This window comes from Haliotis asinina, chromosome 2 (genome assembly GCF_037392515.1).
Source record: "Haliotis asinina isolate JCU_RB_2024 chromosome 2, JCU_Hal_asi_v2, whole genome shotgun sequence".
Taxonomy (NCBI): domain Eukaryota; kingdom Metazoa; phylum Mollusca; class Gastropoda; order Lepetellida; family Haliotidae; genus Haliotis; species Haliotis asinina.
Window position 1 is genome coordinate 75197737 of NC_090281.1, and position 27032 is coordinate 75224768.

The window sequence follows — 27032 nt, forward strand, 5'->3', positions numbered from 1 at the left end:
TAATCCTTACTGAGTAGGAGTGATGGTGGATGATCAGCCCACTGAGCCCAAATTTAGCCAATACAAACACCTACATGAACAAAGATAAGAGAGATAATGCCCAGGTATATATATAGTGTGGAGCGTTAATCCCCGGACAGACACAGGGTTTCCTGAGTAGAGCGGTAAGAACGGTAAGGTGACAACACACTATCATTCATTTCACTCAGTGTGCTGAGTACATGCATGTTGCCAAACATTCACTGACGTTACATGCGGGTTCTTAAATGTTAATCTAAGCAGTGAGTGATTGAGTGAGTTTGGTTTTACGCCGCATTCAGTAGTATACCAGCTATATGACTGCTGTCTGTAAACAATCGAGCCTGGACCAGACAGTGATCAACAGTATGAGCATCGATCTGCGCAGTTGGGAACTGATGACATGTGTTACCTAAGTCAGTGCCTGACCACCCGATCCCGTTAGTTGCCCCTTACGACAAGTATAGTCGCCTTTTGTGGCAAGCATGGGTTGCTGAAGATCTATTCTATCCCACGTTTTACGGGCCTTATTCCAAGTATGTCGTAAATGTAAATATTTCCACACGTAATGCACGTGCTTACATTTCATTGTTGAGCACATTCAAACTTCCCAGTGCGTGTATGTTCCCATGTTCCAGTGCGTGTATAGAACAAATAGCTGAGAAACATTATCTGAATGAATCACTGAAATCCGCGATGACAGGTGCTCGCAAACACGATAAACATACCTTGACCCACCGTGGCAGGCGCGAAAACACGGTGTGCATATTAAAGTAAGCATGTGTTTGTTAGTGGATATTTGCTGCACACCAACTACCTCCGTCACTCCACGGCTGCGTCTAAACCATCGGATCTCAGTCAAGAATGAACTACAGATACATGTTTAGCATACTCATGTCAACACTGGCAATCTTTTAGTGCAGTTTACCAAAACGTTTCAGAATCACGGTGATGTACATGTGTTTGAATATTTTCACAAAAATAAACATGTAACTGCCAGGTTGTAATTCTAATTGAGTAGGAGTGATGGTGGATGATCAACCCACTGAGCCCAAATTTAGCCAATACAAACACCTACATGAACAAAGATAAGAGAGATAATGCCCAGGTACATATATAGTGTGGAGCCTTAATCGCCGGACAGATACAGGGTCTTCTCAGTAGAACGCTAAGAACGGTACGCTTTCACATTATTAGTCTCTTTCAGCGGGCTGAATACCTGTATATCACCAAACATTCAATGGCGTTATGTAAAGGCTCTTCACTTCACTCTTCACTTCACTAAATATTTTTATACGTAATGCAAAATGGTGGCACAAAAATGACAATACGCATTAGGCTAATGCTCAGTTTTCACTGTTCATCACATTCAAACATCCTTCTTTGTCCTTCTTTTTCCTGTTACTATGTATGACTTCAACCCTTGATTATTGAAATATTTCAATTGGTGTTGTTAATTCATCAGGATCAACATTAACAGCAGAATATTTCCTAAAATTGAAACTCTATACCTATGGCTCGAAAAGGGTCAGCGGCAGGGAGATATCTGAAATATATGCCGAAACAGATTCTAGTGCGCGTGAAAGTAAAACAGCTGAGAAACATTATCTGAATGAGTCATCAAAACCAGTGTTTACAACTGTTCGCTAAGAGAACGATCATACTTTGAACTATGACGGCAACCACTAAGAACACAATGTGCATGTGGTAAGTAACTGTATGTTTGTTACTGCATCATCCTGCTCTGTAGTACTTTTGCCAGTTAATGGCAGCCTCTGAACCATCGAATCTAAACACAAGGGAAAACAGTCACGAAAACATATTGTCAATGTTTCAATAACGGTGTTACTACCTACACTGACACGTCGCACCTATTGCACAGACGTTGACTATCCATAGAACCTGGTTTTCCTTCATCTTTACACCTTCTTAAATACATCTTTAAAGAAGACATTGAATCTAAGTAAAGAATTTCGTCAACGTTTCGTCGAAACACATCCATTCAGTTTTCAGTGCTAACACCAGGGTGGTATTCATAAAAGAACTTAAGTCAGAAAAAACTTAAGTTTTTGAAAAAACTAAGTTTTTCACTCTTTCTGACGTAAGTTTTGGGATTTTACTTAAGTCATATTCATAAAGCAGCGTAGGCTTAAGTTTTGGCGATTTCTGACTTAAATCTTAAGACTGGGCAGGGGTAGGCTTAACTAGAAGGTGTTTGACTTAAGTCAGTAAACAACATGGCTGCCGTAGCGAGGAGGCGTCGTTCATTTCAACAAACAGGGCCTAGTCTCGTTGAATACAGTGACATCCAGTTGTGTAATGCGGACGATCAAGGTGTCAGCCAGCCAACTGTGAATGACTGCATACGAAGTTTGTCATCTGACAGGATTGTCAAACAGTTCGTTTGCTTCCCCCTTCAACTTCGTGACATCAGGCGTCGAACATTTATCAGATTGCACACGGAGTTGTGGGGATGATCGACGGAACACACGTTCAGATTCAAGCTCCAACAGAAAAAGAAAATGAGTTTGTAAACCGGCATAATTACCACAGCATCAACACACAGATCGCTTTCGATAGTGAAGACAAGATAATTGACGTTGTTCGGTGGCCTGGATCGACACACGATTCACGCATATTGACTAGCAGCGGTCTCTACCAGGTATTCGACCGCATGTTACAGGGTATCCTTCCATGCCTGAATTTGCCAGAACATATAATAGTCCCAGCAATACCCCTTCCTCGACCACCGTCATATTTATCGGCTCCACTAACTGCGTACTGTGTTTGTAAATTCCACATTTTACGGCAAACTCAGCAATATTGAAGCGTCTTAAAAATAAGCAGTCTTAAAAATATCAGTTCATGGAGTTCATCCAATGGTGTATTATCGTGTTTAGATCTGGTGATCGGGAAGCCCATGACAAGACATTGAGGTTAGAATTGGCAATATGTCGGACCGTGACTGTTTCCGACTAATCTGCCGACTTGTCTAATGCAACTAGGGGAAAACGTTCTTTTCTCTCAAGGTAAACACGCTGTCTACCATCTCTTCGGTGATAAAGAAACCGTGATCCATCACTGAACCAGACTCGCCTCCAGTTTCTAAGGTCCCAGGAATTGCGCCGATGAAAGTCTTTCAAAACAGCGGAGACAATTGGCCATCTTGATCGAATCCCCACTTCACGCAATCAATCCCTGACAGTTTGGTCAACAACACCTCTCAAACCAGAGATAGGTTATGCAGTCTCCACGACTGTGACAAGACGATGACACAAGCGAGGAACCCGGATGTAGTGGTCCTGTATTTGGGTGGAAACTCGATCGCTCTTCTAGTGATCTTGAGCGGAATTCGAGAAAGAGTGCCCTGATGAAAGTTGAAATGTAGGGCAACTGCAGACTATGAGTACCTGACGTCAAGTTGGCCTATTGAGATTTTCGATTTGAGGTGTCTTGGCGTCATGTTTTCCTATCTTCCAGAGAAAAACAAATGACAAATTAAAAACGTTTGCCATTTCATAGTGACGACCGCTTGCTGGCACGTGTATTTTGTGTGGATGTTTCGGAAACGTTTCTAGAACAAGCGTTTTGTCGCTGAAGCTGTTTACAATCACAGAAGGATGACGTTTCGGAAAGAAATCTATATGTAATGTTTTTGCCACATATACCTCTAGTTCAGTATTCTCAAAATCAACTATGCGTATTTCTGTGAAGAGTGTATGTTTGTTCAGCATGATGACAATTTAGGTCACAGGTAGCAATCGTGAAAGAGACTAACATTTGGAAACGTCTGTTCTCTGGTATTGTGCAGGTCTTTTATCAATGCATATTTACCGCGACCTTCATGCATGATAGCTACTGCCGCTTTGGCTGGGTGGACTGTCTTATCTTGTAAACATCAAGTTCAAGTTAGATAACAACCGCGGGTGTATCATTGAATTTACATTTTCTTCCGAACCCTCTGTCTGTGTAGGTGCCATTGCTTGGGTGATATTGTGAGTACAACCCTATCGATAATGTTTGAAATTTATTGATGTTTACCTGTTTGTTTTCAGCACCAGCATGCTGTGGCTCCTGTTTGTTGTCGGTATTGGATTTACCACGGCCGACAGGTTCGTTTGTTTGTTAGCTGTTTAAGGGCAAACACAGCAATATTCCAGCTATAAGATCCCGATTCCGTCGGGATGGGTTGCTAAGGTTTAGTTGTAACTCGGATCTTCACGAGTCCGAAACCTTAATCTAAAAATTTTCATCGAGTTGGTTTTAATTGACATTCACATGTTCCAAATGGGCATTACTCCTATCAGCAGAGTATCGATAAGGGTTTGAATGTGATGTAAAGTGTGTGACATTGAGAAATCCATTCATAGAATTTAGTCTGCCTTATTTGTGATTCATTTACAATAGATATGAAACGTCTCTGTTGACAACATGATTCACTGTTCCTGCTCTTCCAGTTCCGGAGGTTCGTATCTCATTACGTCCTCCAAGTACCTGCAACGTGGGATGCCTTTCAACGTCAGCATCGACATCCTCAACACCACCAACACCGTCCATGTACAAGTGGAGCTGCAGCGCGTATGGAATAACTACACCAACTATTTCAGGATCCCTGTTGTGATGGCTACAGACGACTTTACTAAAGGTGAGACATTATACAGAGGTAACTGTGGTTGATTCTAGGGCGAAAGTTCAAGCTATCCTTTGAACCAACTCTGGCTGAAGATGTGAAATCATGCCATGACCTGTAAAGGCACAGTTTTGTCAGTTGTCTGTTGTACACATCCCTCATTTGAGGCTAGTGACCTTATGAAACTGAAACTGTTGCAGCCAGTCATGAAACCCCAATTTACTGAGAGGATCTAACGAATCTGAAAACATGTTTGTACTGAGTGTCAATTTTTCAAATTCCCATGTAGTCATCCATATAGGTTTTTGAGATTTCAGTCACCCTCAAACTGAATATCCGTTGGTGTTGCTGTCTTTCGATTAAAGTGGGGGCATTCTGATAATGAGTTTTCGCCTTCACAAGCGAAGATTGTTCATTCAATGGCAAACTCAAACTGAATATTCGTTAGGTGAAACTTTCCTCAGAGTAATGTAGAGACAGATTCTTCATTTGAAACTGAAAGTTATGCATTCAATGGCCTTGTGCTTTGAAGCCTTGTATGTCTTTGAAATTTTATATTGACATATGTTCATTGTTAGAATCATTACAAACAGGAACGTAATGTGAACATTGGGACAGGCTATGTACCCGCTGTTGTTACTACTCTTTCAACCAGACAGCATTTCAGATTAGCACTTTGACCGCCCTCTTAAGTCTCGACTTGCATATATTCCTCTTGAAATTGACTAACTGAAAAACAAAACAGCCCCCCCAACACACACAAACAAAAACAAACAAAAAAAGACAAAAAAAGTAAAAAAACCCAAACAAACAAACAAACAAATAAAAAAATAAAGAAAAGTAAGAAAACAAAACCCAAACAAAACATCTTCTTCTACCATCATTGCATTTCAGGAACGACTGGGACGATATCACTGAATGTAAGTAAATTATAACAGTCAGCGCTGCTCTGTCAGTGAAACAAGGCAACATTGCACACTCAAATAATGTATTGTAAATTGAATTATCTTTACTTCTCTTGTAATTTACTGCAAATTATTGCAATGATAATAACATAATATTTGTAATGACACTATGGCGTAAGGGAGCGATTGTAGTAATGATGCGGTGATAGTTTTCGGAGGTTAAGCTTAGACAAATCAAGTGAAGTGAGATTTGAATGCAACTGATGGGAGAGTGTTCCCGTTTACTTATGCACAATGTAATACACAGTTTCTACCACGAGCAACATTTCTCTAGAACAAGTCCTGTATAATCGCTGGTACAGATGTGTGGGAAATCATATCAAGCATATTTACATTGACTGTGTGGTCTTTTCCACTGCGAGAAACTCCCATTACGTTGTGAGAAATCTGAAAGATCTGTTTTCCCAAGTGAACGGGCATCTGATTGTAAATTACCTGAGGGGTTTGACTGTATCATAAACTGTAGGTATGTAAAGAGAATAACGAACTGCTTGTTTTTGTATTTAGCGCTATGACATTTTCTGTTTTTAAATGGCAGTAAAATGCAACTATGTTTTTGGCACATGGTGTTTGGACCATGGACTTAGAGCGATAATAAATGCAAACTTGATATCGTCACTATATGGCTGCACTAATGCCGATGTGACTTAGGACCCGGCTGAACTCTGACTGTAACTCATATGAACATGTTATTACCTGTCTTCACGTACATATCAACCAGAATATTCCGTCTCCAGGTACCACGGGACATCACTGATGGAAGTTATCGCCTTCATGTCCGAGGTAGCGGAGCTCTGCAGTTTGAACGAGAAACGTCCCTCATCCTCCGTTCCAAGTATATATCTGTCATGGTGCAGACTGACAAGGCCATGTACAAGCCAGGACAGATGGGTGAGCTCAAAATGGATGTCAGCCTTACGTCATCATGATGCCATCTGTTTCATTGCTCTTTACTACTCTTAAGCCATTATACTATGAAAAAGACATTTTACTTGAATTACACAGTGTAAATGGCAAATCGTTCGTTTTGCCTTGGCTTATCGTGGCTATGCACGATTTCAGTTTTCTAATTAGGCAGTCACGTTATTAGTTATTTAGTATTGATAAGAATGTATCAAATGTTGTTTTGAGATTACACATTCTTCCTAAAATAGAGACAAAGTGCTTAATTGGTTTGAGTTTCATCCAGGATTCGAACCCACATTCTGAAAGGCACCTAATCACCAGCATACAAAGTCAGTCGTCCAGTCCACTCAGCCACGATGGGGTCTCCAAGTATATCCTTAATGACATCGTGTATTCATTTATAAGAATGAACCATTGATTACATTTTTTTGCTGCAGTTCATTTCCGAGCGTTTGGTGTTTTTCCAAGTTTGCAAGTGTATACTGGGACTTTCGACATCTCCCTTGTTGTAAGTTTGAAGAGCACCGCTATAAACATGTCACATGCGATATGATGAGAAATCCGCATAAGTATAGATGACATGTACATAATGTTAATTATTTGTTTGGGAACATACGGGGACACGTTTGTTCCAAATATAAAATTATGTCACTAAATGTTTAAGCACACATGTTTTTGTCTATGCTTAAGAACAGTTGCAGGTGAATTCTATCTGTAGAGCTTTAATATTTTCTGCAGGATCCAAACAACAACATCCTTAAGGAGTGGACGGCTCTCCGTGAATCTTCTGGAGTTGTGGCTGGGGAGTTCCAGTTGGCAGATAAGACTGTTCTTGGAGATTGGGCCCTACGAGTTTCAGCAGCGGTTGGTTGCATTTATTAACCACTAGATAAACATTATGTTCTCGTCTTTGAATTTTTTGTGCAGTACTAACCCCTCTACGTTTTTATAGATATTGATGACATTTTCTTTAAATTTTAGAATTAGTTTTGCTCCACGAAGAAATGTGACTGGTTAATTTTGTATTGGATTGCCCTTTCAAACCAGCACACTTTTCAGTTCAGTCATCAGAATATTTCATTCCGGTCACATTAGAATATGCAGTCACCCAAATCTCGAAACATTAATTTTGCCCACAACATCCCACATTAGATGTTTATTCACACACAGGTTCTTTTGTCGTACCTGAAATATGGACACACATGCACAATTTAGAGAAACTCTAATTACGTTACCAAAACACTAGCAATACATCCAAATATCATCCTTTATGTGTATGAAATTGTCCTCTAGAATGCAAAAAACAACAACAACAACAAAAAAAACCACACATGAAATACGTTTAATTGTCATTTATTAAATTTAAGAAAAGGTATGCTATAACATGGCTAAAAAGGGAAAAATAGTGTGACACCAACATTTTCGGGACTGTTTGTCTGATTGGTGAATTGTATTCAGATGTCTTCTGAAATGTAATTTGAAAGACCATTGAGTTGTCAGATATTTGATTCTGAATTAATCTTTGGTTGTGCCGATCACAGATCCAGTGGTTGGCAGAAATGCATCGGTCCAAACAACTTTGAAGATGAACAGTCTCAGTTTTCAGTGTCAGCATCAAAATTTAAAAAAAATGCCATTCGTGGACAACACGACATTTTTGATAACTTCCTTGTTATTGTATCATATATTTGTGAAGATTTGGGGTGGTCGCTGACCTGGTTACCTGATGCCGTTGTACCCCCATTTGCGGAGATCGATGTTGACGATGTGAGCCATGGATTGTCTGTTCCAGACAGTATTATTCACAGAAGGCTGTCATATGGATATTGCTGAGTGCGGCGTTAATCAAAGTTGTCATTTTCTAAATTCAGGACCAAGTAAGCGTCACTTCCAAAACTTTTACAGTTGCTGAATACCGTAAGTATGACTGTTTTGTTCTCTTCTGTTTTCACTAACCTTTAGAACTTTTTATTATTTGGGACACGTGTTAATGTGGTAATAAGAGTACCCAATAATCTTCAGATAGAGTGTCTTCTGAGGTTTCTCCAAACTCTAGTTCAGGCATGTGCATCAGAGAATAACTAGATGTGCCTGAAAAACGAAACCTTCCGATATTTAAATATGGACATTTTCAAATGAGAGGTCACCATCGACAGACAAAATTATGCTTCTTTGTGATAAGACTATTTCCTGTTTCAGAACTGCCCCGCTTTGAAGTCAAAGTTGATCTTCCTTCGTTCTCATTGACCTCCGATACAAAGCTGTCTGGAACAGTGAAAGCAAAGTGAGCCATTTATCAAACCAGTGTTTGAATATCCCCTCTGTCACAGCAGATGTCCGATTATGGTCTCATATTGGGTGGTCATACCAGCACTATTTCCATGCTGAAACACTGTTATACATGTATTCCATTTGCAGGTACACCTTCGGAAAGCCAGTGAAGGGAATGGTGGAGTTACATACACACATGAACGTCGCAAACGACTACTGTGGAAGACCTCCCAAATATGTCGAACTGGCATTTCCCGTAGGTTCACAAACTCTGAGATAATCCCTATCCCCATTTTAATGAAAGTACAGAATTAGTAATGTTGAAGATAAAGCTACAGATTGTGTATAATTGATAATCCATTTTGCTTGTGATATTTATGATATACTAATATGTTAATATGAAATAATTAAAATTGTATTTCTAGTCAAAGAAAATAAATAAGAAAGCATCGATGAATAAAATGATCTCGGTACATGTGTATGTTCAGATGAAATTGTCAAAATACCTGCACATTTTCAAAAGACACGCATCTAAACAGTGCATACATCTTCCCTGTAGAAGAAAGTTTTATTGACATGACAGATTTATGAATTATATTTTGTCTGTGTTCATCTACAGATTGACGGGGAAGCAAAATTTGACATTCCTGTTGCTGACATCAAGCGTCTCCAGAGCAATCTAAATGAACAAACTGTCGTCGTTGACGCCATCGTGAAGGAGGAGTTGACGGGTGTGAGGCTGAACGGGTCTAGCTCTGTGAAATACCACCAGTACCCCTACAAGATTGAAGTTCTCAACTCAAGTCCGAAAACATTCTCACCGAAACTTCCTTATACAGCCTATGTGAGTTGAAATATGATAACACACATAAAAAAACCAACAAATGATATTTGTCATGAAAACCTTGGAATACTTCACACGTAGATGTAAATTATACATTATAATATATTTCCCTCTATTTTCAATGTACACATTACACAACAGATCAAGGTGTCCCAACAAGATGGTCGTCCTGTGACCGACCTCAGCAGCCCCGTGGGAGTGTACACATGTGTCACGTACCGTATTGTCCAAGATGACCAGTCCGAGTTCTCCTGCTCATCCTTCACCGGCAACTACGGCCTCCCGCCCAAAAACTACACCATCCCTGCCTCCGGCATCATCCCCGTGGACATGCGCATCCCTGAGAACACCACTAGTATTAACGTCAAGGTTAGATGCGAAAACATAACAAAAGTAATTTCTGATATTTTCTGATATGATTAAACGCTTGAAACTGTGTTATAGCTCTTGGGTATCCTTCCACCAACCACTGAGCAATGCTTTATTCCCTTGCTCTCTTTAATATATATATATATATATATATATATATATATATGTGTGTGTGTGTGTGTGTGTGTGTGTGTGTGTGTGTGTGTGTGTGTGTGTGTGTGTGTGTGTGTGTGTGTGTGTGTGTGTGTGTGTGTGTGTGTGTCTGTATCTGTATCATTGCTCAGCGATTGCTTGAAGGATACCCAAGCGCTTTAACATAGGTTTCAAGCATTTAACTTGGGTATTTGTTATAACTCTGGGTTATAGTCAGTGTAGTTGTTACAAGAAGAAAAAGTAAAGGTAATTGATTAAAGTCTTTTGTAGTTGACTGTTATATACTTGATTCTTTCTATAGTCGCCCTTAGGAGCATTAATGTTCACAACAATATCGCTTCCAGGTACACTACAATGAGATATCGGACACTCTGACTGTCCAGCAGAAGACCTCCTTCAGTGGCAACTTCATGCAACTCAAACTCACCAGCATGGGACTCAGGGTAGGCAGAATTACCTAATATGTTTGTATGGATGTTTCTTGTGACATACAAGCGAGTGGGTTTAGTTTTACACCGCACTCAGCAATATTCCGGCTATGTGCCAGCATGTGCCAGGTAAGTCAGCATGCCTGACCACTCTATCCCCTTAGTCACCTCTTACGACGAACATAGTCGCCGTTTGTGGCAATTGTGGGTTGCTGAAGACCTGATCTACCCCGCATCTTCACGGGTTGTGACATACAAAGTTAGAAGTGATTTATAATTGTTTTTGTGTCACGAAGGTCTTCTCTGTTTCCCTAACATAGGAATATGTAAATATATGCAATATTGCCCCACATCTTCGATTTGTTTCAGGCGGGTCAGAGAGCTCAGTTCAGCATTGAGTTGACAGAAGATGTACCTTTCATAACATACCAGGTAATCGTTTTATCCTGTGTGGAGAAAAATGAAAGAGGCAAGGTTTGATGGATAATAATGACATTGAATAATGACATAACATTCATGTAAACTGAAACATCAATCATATCACGTAAAGGATAATGTTGACATCGATAATGAGTGCAAGAAACCACTCAAGACAATCATAATGTTCATTATGTGCTCCAAATTCAATTATGTATATTAGTTGATCTGCTTTCCCTTCCCATGAGTTTTATCCACAGGTGGTATTTAACACACGATAACACAGATACTGTTGTCTTTACAGGTGTTATCACGGGGTACTGTTGTCTCTATAGGTGATATCACGGTGTACTGTTGTCTTTGTAGGTGCTATCCCGGGGTACTGTTGACATCACTGACCAAGTTACTGTTGGCGGCCAAAACCCTGTTCACTTCAGTGTCCCCATCACTGCAACAATGGCCCCGGAAGCTCACATCATCGCCTACTACGTCAAATCATCAGGAGAGGTTGTAGCTGACAGCCTCAGCTTCAGTGTTGACGACGTGTTTGACAACAAGGTAAAATGTAGTGAATGATGTAATGAATATTAGTCACATGGTGATGAGTTGAGCTGAGTTATTACGCACTCATCATCTGTACACGGATATCATTTTCAAATGCTACTTTATTTCAGGTGTCCATTGACTTCAGCAAGAACGACTCTAAGCCTCATGACAACGTTGATGTCTTGGTCAGCGCCGACCCCATGTCATCTGTCAATATCCTTGCTGTCGACCAAAGTGTTCTCCTGCTCAAGTCCGGCAATGACATATCCACAGGACAGGTTAGAACACCAATTTGTGTAATTTTGTCACATATAATTATCAGCGGAAGAAGTTAATAGAACTTGAAATGCCATCATATACAAGTTATTAGCTTGATCTGATTTTACAATCAGATTGATTCTCCATAGGAAAAATGACCTTTTAGATATATCTTATTTGGAATATTTCCATTTTCATATATATCTATATCTATATCTATCTATCTATCTATCTATCTATATATACATATATATATATCTCTCTCTCTCTCTCTCTATATATATATATATATATATATATATATATATATCTTGCAGACAAGGAACCATGTATAGAAGATATATGTTCTTATTTTTTGTGGAGGAGGCTTTCAGTTTTAGGAAATTTGAACGTTTTAACGAGTTCATTAAACCGTTAATTGGTTCCTTTTCGTGTTCAGGTTCTTGATGAATTGAAGACCTACAGTTCTGGACAAACTGATGGAGAATTCTCACCGGAAGTATTTGCCATTTCTAGCAGTGCTACACGCTCAGCTGATGTGTTCTCGGTAGGGGACATGGTCTACAAACTTCCTTGACATATTTATCTCTTCATTTTGTCTTATCACATGCATATTCTCCTCTATGCCAAGTCGTCACGTAACTGAAAACAATTTGGACACACACACTCACACACACATTTTTGAGAGTCAATGAAAGTATGGTATGTCCGACTATGAGATGTGGAAATATTTACAATTAAACTGATAAGTGGCTTTTAATAATCGAGTTCTATATAAGTATTGTCGGTAGGGTACAAGAAACATTCATTGAAAATACCCTATTACTGTGTCTCTTTCTACAGGACGCAGGACTTAGCGTACTCACTGATGCCAGGTACTTTAGTGCCTACAGTAACGTGTACTATCGTAAGTATACAAACACGTTTCAGACAAACACAAAGTGTAAACAGGCTTCTTCAGTAATCACAACAGCAGACATTCAAACAGTCAACTTTAACCACACACAATGTACAGATACTCTCAACAACAGACAGTCAAACAATCAACTTTAGCTACACACAATGTACAGATACTCACAACAACAGACACTCAAAGAGTCAACTTTTACCAGGCACAATGTACAGATACTCACAACAACAGACACTCAAAGAATCAACTTTAACCCCACACAATGTACAAATGCTCACAACAACAGACACAAACAGTCAACTTTAACCCCACACAATGTAGAGATACTCACAACAGCAGACACTCAAAGAGTCAACTTTAACCGCACAGAATGCACAGATACTCACAACAGCAGACACTCAAAGAGTCAACATTAACCCCACACAATGTACAGATACTCACAACAACAGACACTCAAAGAGTCAACTTTAACCACATACAATGTACAGATACACAGTCAGAAAGAACTGATATAAGGTCAAGTACTAGTTAACGTTGTCATATTCACTTGAATCGACGTTGTTTCTCGGTATTTTGTTTGTGTTGTTTAATGCCGCATTCATACTTGTTTTAAGCATAGCACCTAAATGAGTCTTATCAGCAGTAATTACTTGATGTTCAGTAAAAATGTATTCATAAAATTGTCTGATTCATATTGCAGCTACAGCTGTTCCTCCAATGTATATGGGTAAGTATGAAATATTTTGATACTATTAAATTAATCTTTGACCATCTTCATTACCTATTTGAATATTAGGACCTAGTTCAAGACAACCAGAACAAACAGAAATCAAATGTCATCTGACTTTTATTTAGAAAACATTATCTTAAATGTTGGATTTTCTAAGTGGGGAAGTGAGCAGTCTGTTTGCGCCCCACCTCTTTTATCTTTAATGTGCATGTGGATTGAAACGTTTGCATAGCTTGTACGTTAATTTAAGACAAGTACGTTTGGCCAAGGGGTTAAAATTGAGCTTTGGATATACCGATTGTCCTCATTTAGACCAATTACCGCGAATGTCCTATTCGTAGAAAAGATACACATGAAAAAATCTCACCTGTTTCATATTCATATATATGTATAGATATTCACTGACCATAAATTCTCGACAAAGCACTGGATGATGTCTTTAAAATAGCCAGTTTCCCTTTATGTTCTGCAATACTCCTTCAAGTACAGACACGGGTGTCTGTAGTTCACAAATGTTGAGACACACACAAAAACCATAAGACTTTTGCTTGACTTTTGTCCTCAATGTAAAGGACATTTCCAAAACCAGCACATCAGTGAGACATTGGTGTTTTTGTCATCTGACTTGCACCATATGTTTTGGTGGTTCGATATTTTTCAGATATGAAACTGACTTACATGTGTTTGTCATTATCGCCTGTCATTGCCAACAAAGTTTGATAGTTATTCGTTATTCTTAAAATGTAACCTGATCCCACCACAGGCTACATTGTCCACTCTTATTGCTCATGGTCATGAAATGGCTTTGTCGCTTTGCTTTTGTTTGGTGAAACCTCCCAACTTATGTCAAATATGTGTGTCAAAGGCTTTAATGACCCGTGTTTCATAGAATGTTTGAATCTACGTATTTTCATTAGCGGGAATGAAGGCTCCTGAGTTTTTGGGAGGAGCTGTACAAAGTCAGAAGGTCAAGGAGGTGGAAAGGGTGAGACAGGAATTCCCAGAGACATGGCTCTGGATCAACAAGACTGTTGGGTAAGAAATTATTTAAAAACTGGACAAACGTCTTTAGACCTCATACGATACGGATTTCTTATAGATTTCACATAAAACCAGCAAATAATCATTCTGTGTTCATTAAATATGTATGTAATATGACACGTCCTTGATGTCTACATTCTAGTCAAAGAAGATTTCAAAGAGCGCCAAGAAGTCTTTGTTTTTATTGTAGACATGTGGAGGACATTTCTCGAACATCCTCATATCTTCTTGTAGCCTATATTTACTGTCAGATGAACACTTCACGTGTCTTTTCATTCGTACATAGCGGGTGCCACTTCTTCGTTGTTTTTTTTGTGGTCTACAGATCTTGTTATCTATTTGTCCAGAGCTGACGGTAAAGCCACCATAAGTACCACCGTGCCCGACACAATCACTTCCTGGATCGCCAGCGCTTTTGCTGTCAACTCTGCCAGTGGACTTGGTGTAGCCCCGTCTACTACAAAGGTGCAATTATATATTAATAATTATCCTCCCCTCAAAACCACAATACTGCTATCGTTTTGACTTTGTGCAGAACATGTATTTGAAATTTAATAAGACTGAACATCTGGTGAGTTCTTCATTCCTAAACTCTTGAAACTCAACGTCCAGCTCAGCATGTATGCTCGCCATGTTCAAAATGTTAAATGAGAACGCAGACATTTACAGACATTTAAAGGTCTTACAGACTTTAAATTGTTTAAAGAATATATATTCTGGGTATATTCTCTTCTTGATCTCCTAAAAAGCCAAACTGTCCAGGCATAGAGAACCTTAACGCACAATAATCGTCGCCCAACTCATTTCTTCAGCTGCGTGTCTTCAGCCCCTTCTTTGTGAGCTTGTCCATGCCTACCTCGGTGTTACGTGGAGAACAGGTCGTCATTCAAGCCAGCATCTTCAATTACTTGCCCAGTGACGTGGACGTGAGTGCGTCTTTAAAATCAGTCACACCTTCTATAAGCTAGCGTAGTCTTACATTATCGGGACATGGGTATTTGTGCAGCTACTTCCACTGTCCGAACCGTTATGATATCTGCCAAGTTGACTGAATCACGTTTATTGTTATCGTGCAGCACTGCACGTCTCAGAAAACACTTTCAGAATTAGTCAGATATGACATCTTCCATTTTGGTCCATTTTTTGCCTTTTTTTTTGAATGAGTTCATATCGTCACTTCATCTCAATTTTCTCATGAAAATTGGTGCATCCTAGAAAACGGATTAGTTCTAATGGGTTTGAAAGTTCAGTAACAAGGTTTAAATTACCTCACTTAGGCACAGATTGGCTATACTGACTTGCCGTTCTTAGGTTTTCTGATATGTAGCTGGAAAACATCAGTAACACTTAAAACCTTGTATATATATATATATATATATATATATATATATATATATATATATATATATATATATATATATATATATATATATATATATCTGTTCCATTGTAGGTTGTAGTATCGTTGCCCACTTCTTCTGACTACGTAAACGTGGTGGTTGACAGTTCCGGTAAAACTACCAAGGAATCAAAGGACCAGACGCAGTATGTCACAGTAAGTGTTGTGCGGAATGCACTTTCACTCTTTAGCAAATGGAAACATACAAGGTGAACTCGATAACTAACTGAATGGGACTTAGAATCAAATATGAGCTAAAGAAGGTCATTAGTGATATTGTAGCAAACACAGCTCACCGTAAGTGGGAATACGACTGGGGTAAACTCAAACCTTTCATCTTAATGATACATTGTCCTACTTCAGCATAATAACAATTCCGAATTTGGACCTAAGAAAGTCGGATATGTTTTACATGATAATATTTTTTACAATACTAATGGCTTAATCCAGAGTCAGAGTCAGGTTTAGACAAATTCAACAGTTATTGTCATTCCAGTGTTAACTGCATTTGTCTGCACACAATCCCACAGTATATCATTCTGTCCTTAAGGTTAAATCCAACGAGCCTCAGACTGTGTACTTCCCTATCATTCCATCATCTCTGGGAGCTATCGACATCGAGGTGTCAGCACGAACAACTCTAGCTGCTGATGCTGTCAGAAGGCAGCTCAATGTCCAGGTAGGGACTTGTTTGACTAACGATGCAAAGTGTTTGGGACTCATTTCTCTTGACAAAGTCATGAAGCCTCTCGATCTGATTCGTTCTTGTTGGCTTGAGTCCTTGTTTCAACCAGTCGATCGCAACTGCAATAACAATACGTAACACTTTCAAAGTATGTTTGCTATGATATGGTCAGAGAATCGAACCACCAGCGATCCTCATTCGGGTCTATCCACTACACCACATAGATGGTATCTGGGATGGAAGGGTTGAAGGTGCTCTCAATAACAAAGAGAATATCGATATGTACATTTTGCTATGTGCAAAGTTTATAGACCATATCTACTACTTATTTCAGGCGGAAGGGATCCCCAAAGAATACAACACCCCTGTCTTCATTGAACTGACACCGGGAGGCGCTGACTTTAACCAACGTGTGACGTTGTCACTTCCGTCAGAGGCAGTAAACGGGTCAGACAAAGTCCGAGTCAAAGTGACAGGTATTCTCCAAAATTGAAATTTGTAAAGAATGAAACTGATATTTTTTATGGGCTATGGATAGATTTTAATAGTTAAGCTTTTTTATATAAAAGTTCCTTGACGTTTCAGATTAGGTTATTTAAAATCAACATTAACCATTGCTTGTATTTTAGGTGACCTGATTGGCGCCAGTCTCGACAACCTGGAGAACCTTCTGGCTCTACCCACTGGATGTGGTGAACAGAACATGATGACCTTTGCCCCCGATGTTTATATTGCTGACTACCTGTACACAACCAAGCAAATGACACCTGCCTTGGAGTCCAGGATCATGACCTATCTCGAACTAGGTAAAATTATATTCATGTACATGTATGAATGCAGATTTGGTTAAATACATTGGTACTGTGATTACACGATGCCATTTAGAAAGTGGTCAAATGCAACATATGTCATATTTGGGATTTCACTTTCTCAGTAAAGAACAAATTCTAGTACTTCTTTTGGTTGATTCCCATCCCTCAGAGTCAGGCACCTAATCGCCAGCACACAACGTCAGTCGCCTAACCCGCTCAGCCACCGCGACTTCCACAAAAATGAAAGTCGGACAACTGGTAGTCTAGACTGCGTACTTTGTGTACCCCTCTGATGAGTGTGAATTGGCACGGCTCCCACGGCCGAAAGCTATGATTACACGATGCCATTTAGAAAGTGAAATCCCAAATATGACATATGTAGCATTTGACCACTTTCTAAATGTACACAAAGTACGCAGTCTTGACTACCAGTTGTCCGACTTTCATTTTTGTGGAAGTCGCGGTGGCTGAGCGGGTTAGGCGGCTGACTTTGTGTGCTGGCGATTAGGTGCCTGACTCTGAGGGTGCGGGTTCGAATCCCGGATGGGACTCAACCACAAGAAGTACTAGAATTTGTACTTTACTGAGAAAGTGAAATCCCAAATATGACATATGTTACATTGGTACTGAAAGATATATCTGTAATCGTTATGTTTCTTGTCCAATATCCGCATCCAAGGCGTGTATTACTTTCAGGCTACCAGAGGGAGCTCACCTATCAGAGACAGGATGGATCCTTCAGTCCTTTCGGAGACCGAGACGAGGCAGGACATATGTGGTGAGTTTCCCTTTCCAACATCAATACTCGCTATAAAAACAGAGACCTTCATGAAAAGGCCCCCCAATACCTCAGCCTAACGCATAACTGTTCTTATTTTTCACAGGCTGACTGCATTTGTAGCACGCAGTTTCCACCAAGCCAGGCCTTACATTTTTGTGGGAAATCAGACTTTGGCAAGGTCCCTGAACTGGATGGCAACGAGGCAGAATTTGGATGGATCCTTCAATGAGCCTGGGCTTGTGTTTGACAGACAGATGCAGGTATTGGCATGACAACACGAAATGTTCCATAGCGCTACTTCTGATAATACACCTATCTGTTATCCATGTCCAGTTTCTTATGACCATATGTCTTCTGTTTCTTCAGACTTCCAAAGCCTCTCTTACGTCCATGGTGCTGCTGGCCTTCCTGGAGAATCAAGACATTAGTGGATATGGGGTAGGTGAAGGTTTAGCAACATGTAAACTGTCAAATATATTATTTGAAACGGTTAAAGTGTCAGTGAAAACGCAGAAGACGTCTTCTGTAAGTTTAGGATTGTTTTAGTAAATTTGGAATGTTGTTGGAACAATATTGTTGTCATAATCACAAATGTACCTCATTGATGTATGTCATAAGCAGAATTTAACATTGCATGAACATGTGATTTGTCTACAACCCTTGTGATTTTAAACGGACCAATTCAGAACTATGTGGCATAATCGTACTTGAAACGGTACAGAGAACCTGAATCTCCCCTCCTTATAGACGGAATGCACAGAACACACAATGACACGCAACAGAAGCAACAGAGCCATAGCAAACTTTAATTTGAACCTGGAAGAAACTTTTTATAACAGATTAACGAGTATACGCAAAAGAGCAATGTATACTCTCTTTTAAAACACGAGCATTAATTAGATTTGATAACATGGTTGAAAACATTGAACTGAGGGTGGAAAACATATGTTGTTTTTTTTTATAACAGATTAACGAGTATACGCTTGGAAACGCCACTGTGAATGCCACGAATTACCTGGAGGCAGTGGCTCCCTCTATCACGGATCCCTTCACACTCGCCGTTGTCAGTTACGCCTTGTCTGAGGCTGGCAGTTCAGTAGCAGATGTCACGTTCAACAAACTCAACGCCGCAGCTGAGGTTAAAGGTACATATTGGAATTTTGTCAACTGATACCAACTATAATAGTTAATCAGACCACATGACTGTCTTGAAAAAGATGTCGTCTGTGCAAGAGATTAACATGTCGTTATTATCCACTGGAACTGACTACATGCATACCCGCCACACAAACTGCATAAAGCGTGCGATCCAGAGACACCATAGTGTACTTACTGATTCTGAAGACACCAAACTAGCATGATATGTTTTTAAATGCGACTTCGTAGTGGTAAATACTTTCTCCCATTCTCTTACATTGACACTTAATTACCAGGTACATTGAAACACTGGACGGAACCAACAACTGCCTCCTCAACTTACTATACCAACTGGACACCTCCACACACACGCGCACAGCCCATTGACATTCAAACAACAGCATTTGCCCTTCTGGCATCCTCTGCACGAGGAGATCTCAAAGGAGGTCTTCCAATAACCAACTGGCTGGCCTCACAGAGGAATCCGTATGGCGGCTTTTCCTCAACGCAGGTCAGTGTGAAATCAGGGACCAAGGCTATATTCTTAAGCAGCCTGACCCAAAGGTTAGGTCGATCATTTGTTGAGATAGGTTCAGTTTGAGGAAGAGAATGTGGTAATTCACCCCGAGATGTTTCTTGAGGTCTTATTTTGGTACTAGCTGTTGTTAATTCTATGCAAAGCTATATGGATAAATTCGGAACTGACTAAATGATATCATATAATACATCGATGGGTTCTCAACAAAGGAAATCAAAGTATTATTTTCTGACCTGTTTTAAATTCCTACGTAATGGCCATTTGCACATCTTGTTAGCATTATAAAGTATAATCGGCTCAAACTGTGCGGTTATTTTGACTGGCAACATTTAAGGATTTTTATGGATATTTACTATAGTCATCATCGTGTTTCACAGGACACAATGGTCGCACTTCACGCCCTAACCGACTATGCCCGGCGTGCACATGTTTCCGGTTTCCGAGTTGAGGTTGACATCAAGAGCGGAAGTGACAACCAGCATATATCTGTGACTGACAGCAACGCACTCGTTTTGCAATCAAGAGAGGTACATTTAAAACCGACATATATGTATAATGTTATATATATATATATATATAATGTTACGTGTAAACATAATCATTATGTACATGCTTATTCAAACTGTAAATTGATTAAATGTGAAAACGACTTTACGTTTATGCTGCATACTTATACACTAAATCTCATTCTTTAAAAGCCGAACTTATGATTTGTTTCCAGCTAACGAAATTCCCCAAGGACGTGTCTATTACGGCTACTGGTAAAGGTGTTGCATATGCTGATGTAAGTATGAAATAATGACTTAAGCATAATGCTCTAGCTATAAGTAATACAATACCTGAATCTGAATACCCGAATATTGAATACCGGATATATCAAATACCTTCAACAGTAAGTGGTGTATCTGAATATTGACTGTCACCTTTTCCATTCCAGGTAGATGTGTTCTTCAACGTTGATGCTGAAATCGGTGACCCATCCTTTGACATTAACACCGTGCTGCTTGATGACACCATTAACAACTTCAGACTGATGACTTGCACTAAGTGAGAACATATTAGATAATACCATTTCGGTTATGTAAGGGATATCTGTTCAAGAGTTTACATGTTATACAAGGATTATAAAAGTAAATGCAGGATAGGTATCACATAAATTTGAAATGTATGTCATTTTGAGCAGTATTTTTGTCAGCCATGAAATATGAGTAATTTCACTTCAAGATGGCTGAAGGAGGGTTCCAGTGGAATGACAGTGATGGAGATATCTATCCCATCAGGCTTTGATCCGGATATGACGTCAATCGGCAATGTTGCTGGCCTGAAGAGATTTGAAAGACGCGGTAGAAATGTTGTTGTGTACTTTGATGAGGTGGGTTTGTGGCGTGTTGACACCAGTTCCTCGATTCTGATAGTAAAGGTTATACCACATGCACAATATTTCACCCATACAATTACTTACGTGTAGCATGGAAACTTTCTGATCAGTCCATGAAATGTGTAATTTTGAGGATTGAGCAGGCCCAGTCATGTCTTGTCGTAAATGACTCTCTCGGGGTGCATGTCGTTACACGAAATGTGCCCAGGGCTGTTGTAAGTTACTTCCTCAGAAAAGGTGAATCCTTCTTTGTTGAAATATCTCCCTGATCACTTCAGTTAATCTAATCATGTCCCTTTGATTTGTGAACGTTTCCATTGTCCTAAATGCTGCCCCACAGCTGGGCATTACTTCATATTTAATAGGTGACTTGCAAGCACATATTGTATTGTCAGCATTACAATCAGAGCTGGTTTCCGCTTTACATATGGACTTTGCTTCAGAGGATCGTCAAGATTGGATATTCCTTTGCGTGATTCTTTTTCATATGGAGATTGATATAAAAAATTGGAAACACAATGTCAGTGACATACATTCCACTCTCTTTCCAAAGATCGGCACAACGTCCATCTGCTTTGACATCCTGTCCACCAGAACAGGCATGGTGACGAACAACCAGCCCAGCTACGTCACAGTCTACGACTACTACCAGCCCAGTGAGTACGAAATTCATACGTGAAGTGTTGATAACGTCAGTAACTTTGACCCATGCTGCTGTGTGTGAATTACGCAGAAACGATGAAAGACCCAGCAGGTTTCATGTCGGTTATACGCACATGTTTTTAGGATTATATTATAGAATTATATATTTTCTTATCAAGAGTTTGTTGCAGATATTTGACGTTATACGTTTGTAGGTAACCAAGGGGCCACATTCTACGAAACCCGCAGCCTCAAGGAAGCCACAATTTGTGACGTGTGTGACAAGTGTTGCAAACAGGTTGGTAAACGACTTTCCATTTCCATAAATGCATATTCTTCCACAGTTATGCATATGTATTACGTACTTTACAACTTTAACGCGTATTCAATTCAATCAATATTTTACACATTCCTCCATTTGATTGTTGTACAAGAATGATCCCTAATGATTCGCATTATATTTTCAGATCTGAAGATAGCTGTGAACAGGAAAAGACAAACAAATTCTTAAGCAAAATGTAAAAATATAATTTCCTCAACAACTGAGTGTTTTAGAATTTTAAATAATCAGACCAACTGATGCAATTCAGTTCAGTACTCCTCATCTTGTGTTTGGCGTGGACGTTTGAAGATTCAGAGAGACAAGATACCATTCAGTACTGTGTTGAGCAATATTACATCAGTTCCAGCCAGCCTTTCGTGTCTGCATGTCATTCATACCGATATTGAGCATGCTCTGTCAGCAAAGTCATATGGTAGTGTGAGTGAGTGATTGATTGAGTGAGTGAGTGAGTTTTACACTGTTTTTTGGCAATATTCCAGCAATATCACGACAGGGGGATACCAGAAATGGACTTCACATATAGTACCCATCACATGGTGGAAATTTTGAGGACATTACCGGATTTGACCTATCATTAAAGAAATTGATATCTAATAGTAATTAAAAACCTTGATGAATTCCAGATGGTATGCAACACAGGCCAAAATATCAGAAAATTGAAAAGTCGTCTTTGTGAGTGTTGTTAAAATAACTTTGAATAACTTTTGACAGATTGATGTTTATATAACTCGGTGAACTTCGTTGGACAATATCGTGTCAATATTGCGCCTAATTTGGTAATGCTATTCACGTTATCTCAAAACGTTTTGCAACTTAAAACGTTAAATCGCTGTCATAAACAGAAAGATGACTGGTGGGAATTTGAAGTCATCCGTCTTGTCCTTTTATCTCCTGAAGGAGAAAACGCAGACTCACAAACGACACAACATAAACCCTTCTTCACACAATGTCGAGGTGGATTCGCTCATTCACACTCATACCTCCACACACCATCACAAATGCTGTCATGAGATCCCAGTACACATTGGCTTAACGTCATTTTGACCTTGCAAGACACATTTAAAGTATGTGCCAAGTAAGTGGGGAGCAGGTTATCCCAGTTTCTGTGAATTTTAAACACACTTGATGTCTATTGGCAGACTAGCGATTTGAAGGGGGAGTTGGAAAATGGTGATTATTATGAGCTGTGGCCAGTTCATCTTAGGTTTCTCTACACACGTTAATGGAACTGACAGACTGCTGGATGCGTGCGGATGTTACAGCAACACTTTCTCTTTTTCTAATATTCAGAGTGTGAGGGTGTGAGTTTAGTTTTACGCCGCACTCTGCAATGTACCAGCTATATGGCAGCGGTCTGTAAAAAATCTGGAGCAGACAATCCAGGGATTATTGACCCGAGCATCAGTCTACGCAATATCATTAGGATATGATATGTCGACAAAGTCAGCGAACTTGACCGCCCGGTCTCGTTAGTCACTTCACGGGTTACTGAAGATCAATTGTAAACCGGATCTTCACGGGTCCCTAATACTGAATATTACGTGGTGGCAATATATTATCCAGACCTCCCGGGCGTATTAAAATCTCACAAATGTGAGGAAACGTTGGACCGCTAGCAACAAGAGAGGGTATACCCCTAGACTGGGTTGTAACGATGTAGGATACCAGCTGTGTATGTAACCATAGTGTTACCGACCTTCAAATGTCAGATTATCATCTGATCACTTTCTCACTGGATGCAGACAAGCCCACTTACCCGAAACATGCCAAGACATGTGTTGGAATGTAAAGGTTGTATTGCATGCCTTATGTACATGGTGACCTTTTGGCACCAGTTTGGTTGGCTGGTTGGTTTTAGAGTTTCAGGGCGTCATGGACCAGAAAGAGGCCTAGTTGAGCCCAACACACTGACATGATTTATTTAATAACCATATGTACCTACGTTGCAATTGGAAAGGGAATCGTTGGATTAAAATAAAAGAAACGACGTCATTATTAATATTAATTTAGATAGATAAATACACATATCAAATAACCTCTGCTGATTAAAAAACCTTACGTAACAACTTCCATTTTGGAAACATGAAACTTATTTAGCAGTAGGGCATGCAATTTAATAATGTTCTATATTTTCTGGGATCTCCAAATTGCAATGGCCACATTTAGAAGCAACGGTCTTATATACTCCTGTAAGCATTAAGACCACAGTGTCCAAGTCGCGAAAGTATAACATCACCACGCCTTTCTTTTACGACGTTGAAGTTTATGACCAACTTTTACATTTTTGTCTAGGTTTGTACATATTTCGGCCGCTAGTACTTGTATCCCACATGTGTTGGCAACTCCTCGTAACAGATTTCGATAAAACATTTTCAAAGTCTTTTGGGATTGGTTGAAAGTTAGATAAATCAACTTCAGGAAACTGTAATCCGGATTTGGCCAAATTTTCTGCTATCTCATTCCCATGTATTCCAACATGTGCTGGGACCAATGTCGCATGCAATGTACTTCATGTTTAACGACATATCCAACTTTAATATCTCATGAACAAAGTGATCTATAGATCCATATGCACAGCTTCTGTAACTGTGATTGCTGCCATGGAATCTGTACAGATAACTCAGTTATGGTCATGTTCAATACCTATCTCAATGCTTGCAAAATGGTCAAAAGTTCAGGTGCAAAAACAGAAAGATAATCAGGAAAATCTGTACAGCTCAGCCATCGATAAATTGGGTAACCAAAACGCCCCAGCAGTACGATCATTGAAGGGCTCTTTCGATGCATCATTGTATATATGTGTGAAATAAGAATACTTTTCAGAAAGTCTTGAGTTATCACTTTTATTATGTTTTGGTCCATTCCTCTTATTCATGTTTAATAGTGCATAATTCAATCCAGTCTACAGCAGAAGTCACGGTTTAGTGACAAGCGGAGCAGAAGGATCAGCTGAGTTAGAGTTGTAAATGCCATGTTGATCAGCTTCTCTCTGTATATTCAAGCCAAAGGGTAATACGCGACGTTACACATGACATATTCCACACAATCATTATCAGTTTCAGTGACTGCATGGTGTTTGTTCTCGGTTTTCATTTTCAAGAAATATTTAAAAAATACATGTTGTTTTCGAAGGTGAAGGGGCATTTCTGAACACTCAACTTGAAGCGCTGAGACTGGAGTTGTAGCATAGGCCCCCATGCATATTCTCAAAGCTTTAGACTGAATTCGGTCGAGCTCATTAAGATGACATTTAGCTGCCGACATATACACATGGCAACCATAATCAAGTCTAAGCGCCTTGTACAGCAACAACAACTTCTCAGAACTCCACTTTGTTTTTGAAGTGCTCTTAAATCTATATAATAGACATGATATTGTTACATGTGTTATACAAATGTGTGATGTGGGGAGCCCTATGTTAGCCTTTGATCAAAATACACACCAAGAAACTTGAACACTGACACCATTTCTAGTTCATAGTGTCCAAGAGTTCCACTGATATCATGTCACACCAGTTTGCATTACGTATGAAGTTACTGGACCTTGGCAAAGTGAATGAATGAAATTTAGGACCCATACGCATCTTCACTGAATGTTTTGGTGACACACATTTGCGCAGATAAACAATAATGGTGTTTCGCCAACATTCCGGATTGTCTTTGACCCGTGACCCCACGTCTGTTAGGCGAGTAACGTCTCCCACTATATATGTCTGGGAATTATCTCTCTTATCTTTGTTCAAGTAGGCGTGTTTGTTTGGATTCATAAACGATCACCACCACTTAATTAGACAGCTACACGGTTACTTTGTGAATATATTACAAACGTACCATGATGAAGTTTGCTTAATTTCAGCTATTTCATTGTCAGTGTTGTTTTAGTATATTTAACATGTTGAGGAGAAGTTGCATCCAACATCCTCACATATACATTGATCACACACTGGTACACCCCGTATCGCTCAAACTACAGATACAATAATTGATTTTGCTGTGTGAAATAGATGTGTATATGCACGCATGTCTAGCTTTAATGATGTAAAAGTTTCACTAAAAGCTCCTACGAGTATGTACGAAAATATAGACTGGTCACCATGATGGGTGCAGGTCTCAAAATATTGGAATATCTGTATCTTTACTCTTTCTTTTGTCATACTATCCAACTGACAGAGTAACTCACGGGGGTTAAGTGATGACAGTTCATACTGTCGTCCTCTTAATTTAGCTATTTTGAAGAACTGGTGGCCCATCGCCTGAGGAGCCTGTGTGAAGATAAATCTGTGTGTCACGTTCGCCCCGACCTGCTGTCTGGACCATTTCATGATCTCCTCACTCACCCATTCAATCAATCGCACATGAAACATCGGGATGGTTCTCAATGATCTTCAGGTGCAGAACAAGTTACATCATCTCTCATTGTGTTAATGTCAGAGAAGACATTCTCTTTCTCTTTATTGAGGCCATTGACTCACTTAAAAAGTAACGTTTCAAAAACGTTTTCGTGGTAAATTGTTTCGAAATTAGACGCAATAGCGACAAAGTATTACCAAAGCAATTCACTGGTTTTTAAAATATTAATGTAACATTTTAGCATATCACGTTGCTGAGAAGACATGCCCAATTTTACTTCACTACGTATGACATGTAGACAAAAACTGGAACTGATGGAATATTGCTAAACGTAAAGAGAAAGCTGATCATGTAAACGTTGACATCTTCAAGCATCCACTCCCAATACAAGATGGACTCTTATTCAGTCCGTTATTGTTTACTATCTAGAAATCTAGAACACTCATGATATATCAACATTTTGCATAAGAATTTCAATATAG

General features: G+C 39.5%; 1 protein-coding gene across 2 annotated transcripts; it reads left to right on the forward strand.

Moving 5' to 3' along the window:
- The first annotated feature begins 110 nt into the window (after positions 1–110).
- On the forward strand, positions 111–22400 carry LOC137274326 (CD109 antigen-like). 2 transcript variants are annotated; one of them, XM_067807470.1, is made up of 38 exons: positions 111–173; positions 4074–4130; positions 4476–4663; positions 5543–5568; positions 6351–6504; positions 6957–7027; positions 7258–7383; positions 8391–8436; positions 8719–8803; positions 8938–9046; positions 9410–9634; positions 9776–10003; positions 10501–10599; positions 10954–11016; positions 11368–11559; positions 11676–11825; positions 12245–12352; positions 12649–12712; positions 13416–13442; positions 14363–14480; positions 14834–14951; positions 15299–15412; positions 15940–16041; positions 16436–16564; positions 16905–17046; positions 17200–17376; positions 18079–18160; positions 18267–18423; positions 18530–18601; positions 19131–19308; positions 19597–19811; positions 20216–20365; positions 20560–20622; positions 20776–20885; positions 21063–21210; positions 21770–21872; positions 22074–22156; positions 22326–22400. In XM_067807470.1, the coding sequence occupies exons 2-38, from the start codon at positions 4081–4083 to the stop codon at positions 22329–22331; spliced, it is 4278 nt and encodes a 1425-aa protein (XP_067663571.1). In that variant the 5' UTR covers positions 111–173; positions 4074–4080; the 3' UTR covers positions 22332–22400. The 2 variants fall into 2 exon arrangements, with proteins under 2 accessions (XP_067663571.1, XP_067663572.1); XM_067807471.1 differs by lacking the exon at positions 111–173 and adding an exon at positions 1109–1195.
- The last annotated feature ends 4632 nt before the right edge of the window (positions 22401–27032 follow it).

Coding starts and splice junctions, on each gene's coding strand:
- LOC137274326 (XM_067807470.1), top strand. CDS start 4,081: ATGCTGTGGCTCCTGTTTGTTGTCGGTATTGGATTTACCACGGCCGAC. Junction 14,481..14,833: donor TGGATCAACAAGACTGTTGG/GTAAGAAATTAT, acceptor CTATTTGTCCAG/AGCTGACGGTAAAGCCACCA. Junction 19,309..19,596: donor CGCCGCAGCTGAGGTTAAAG/GTACATATTGGA, acceptor CTTAATTACCAG/GTACATTGAAACACTGGACG.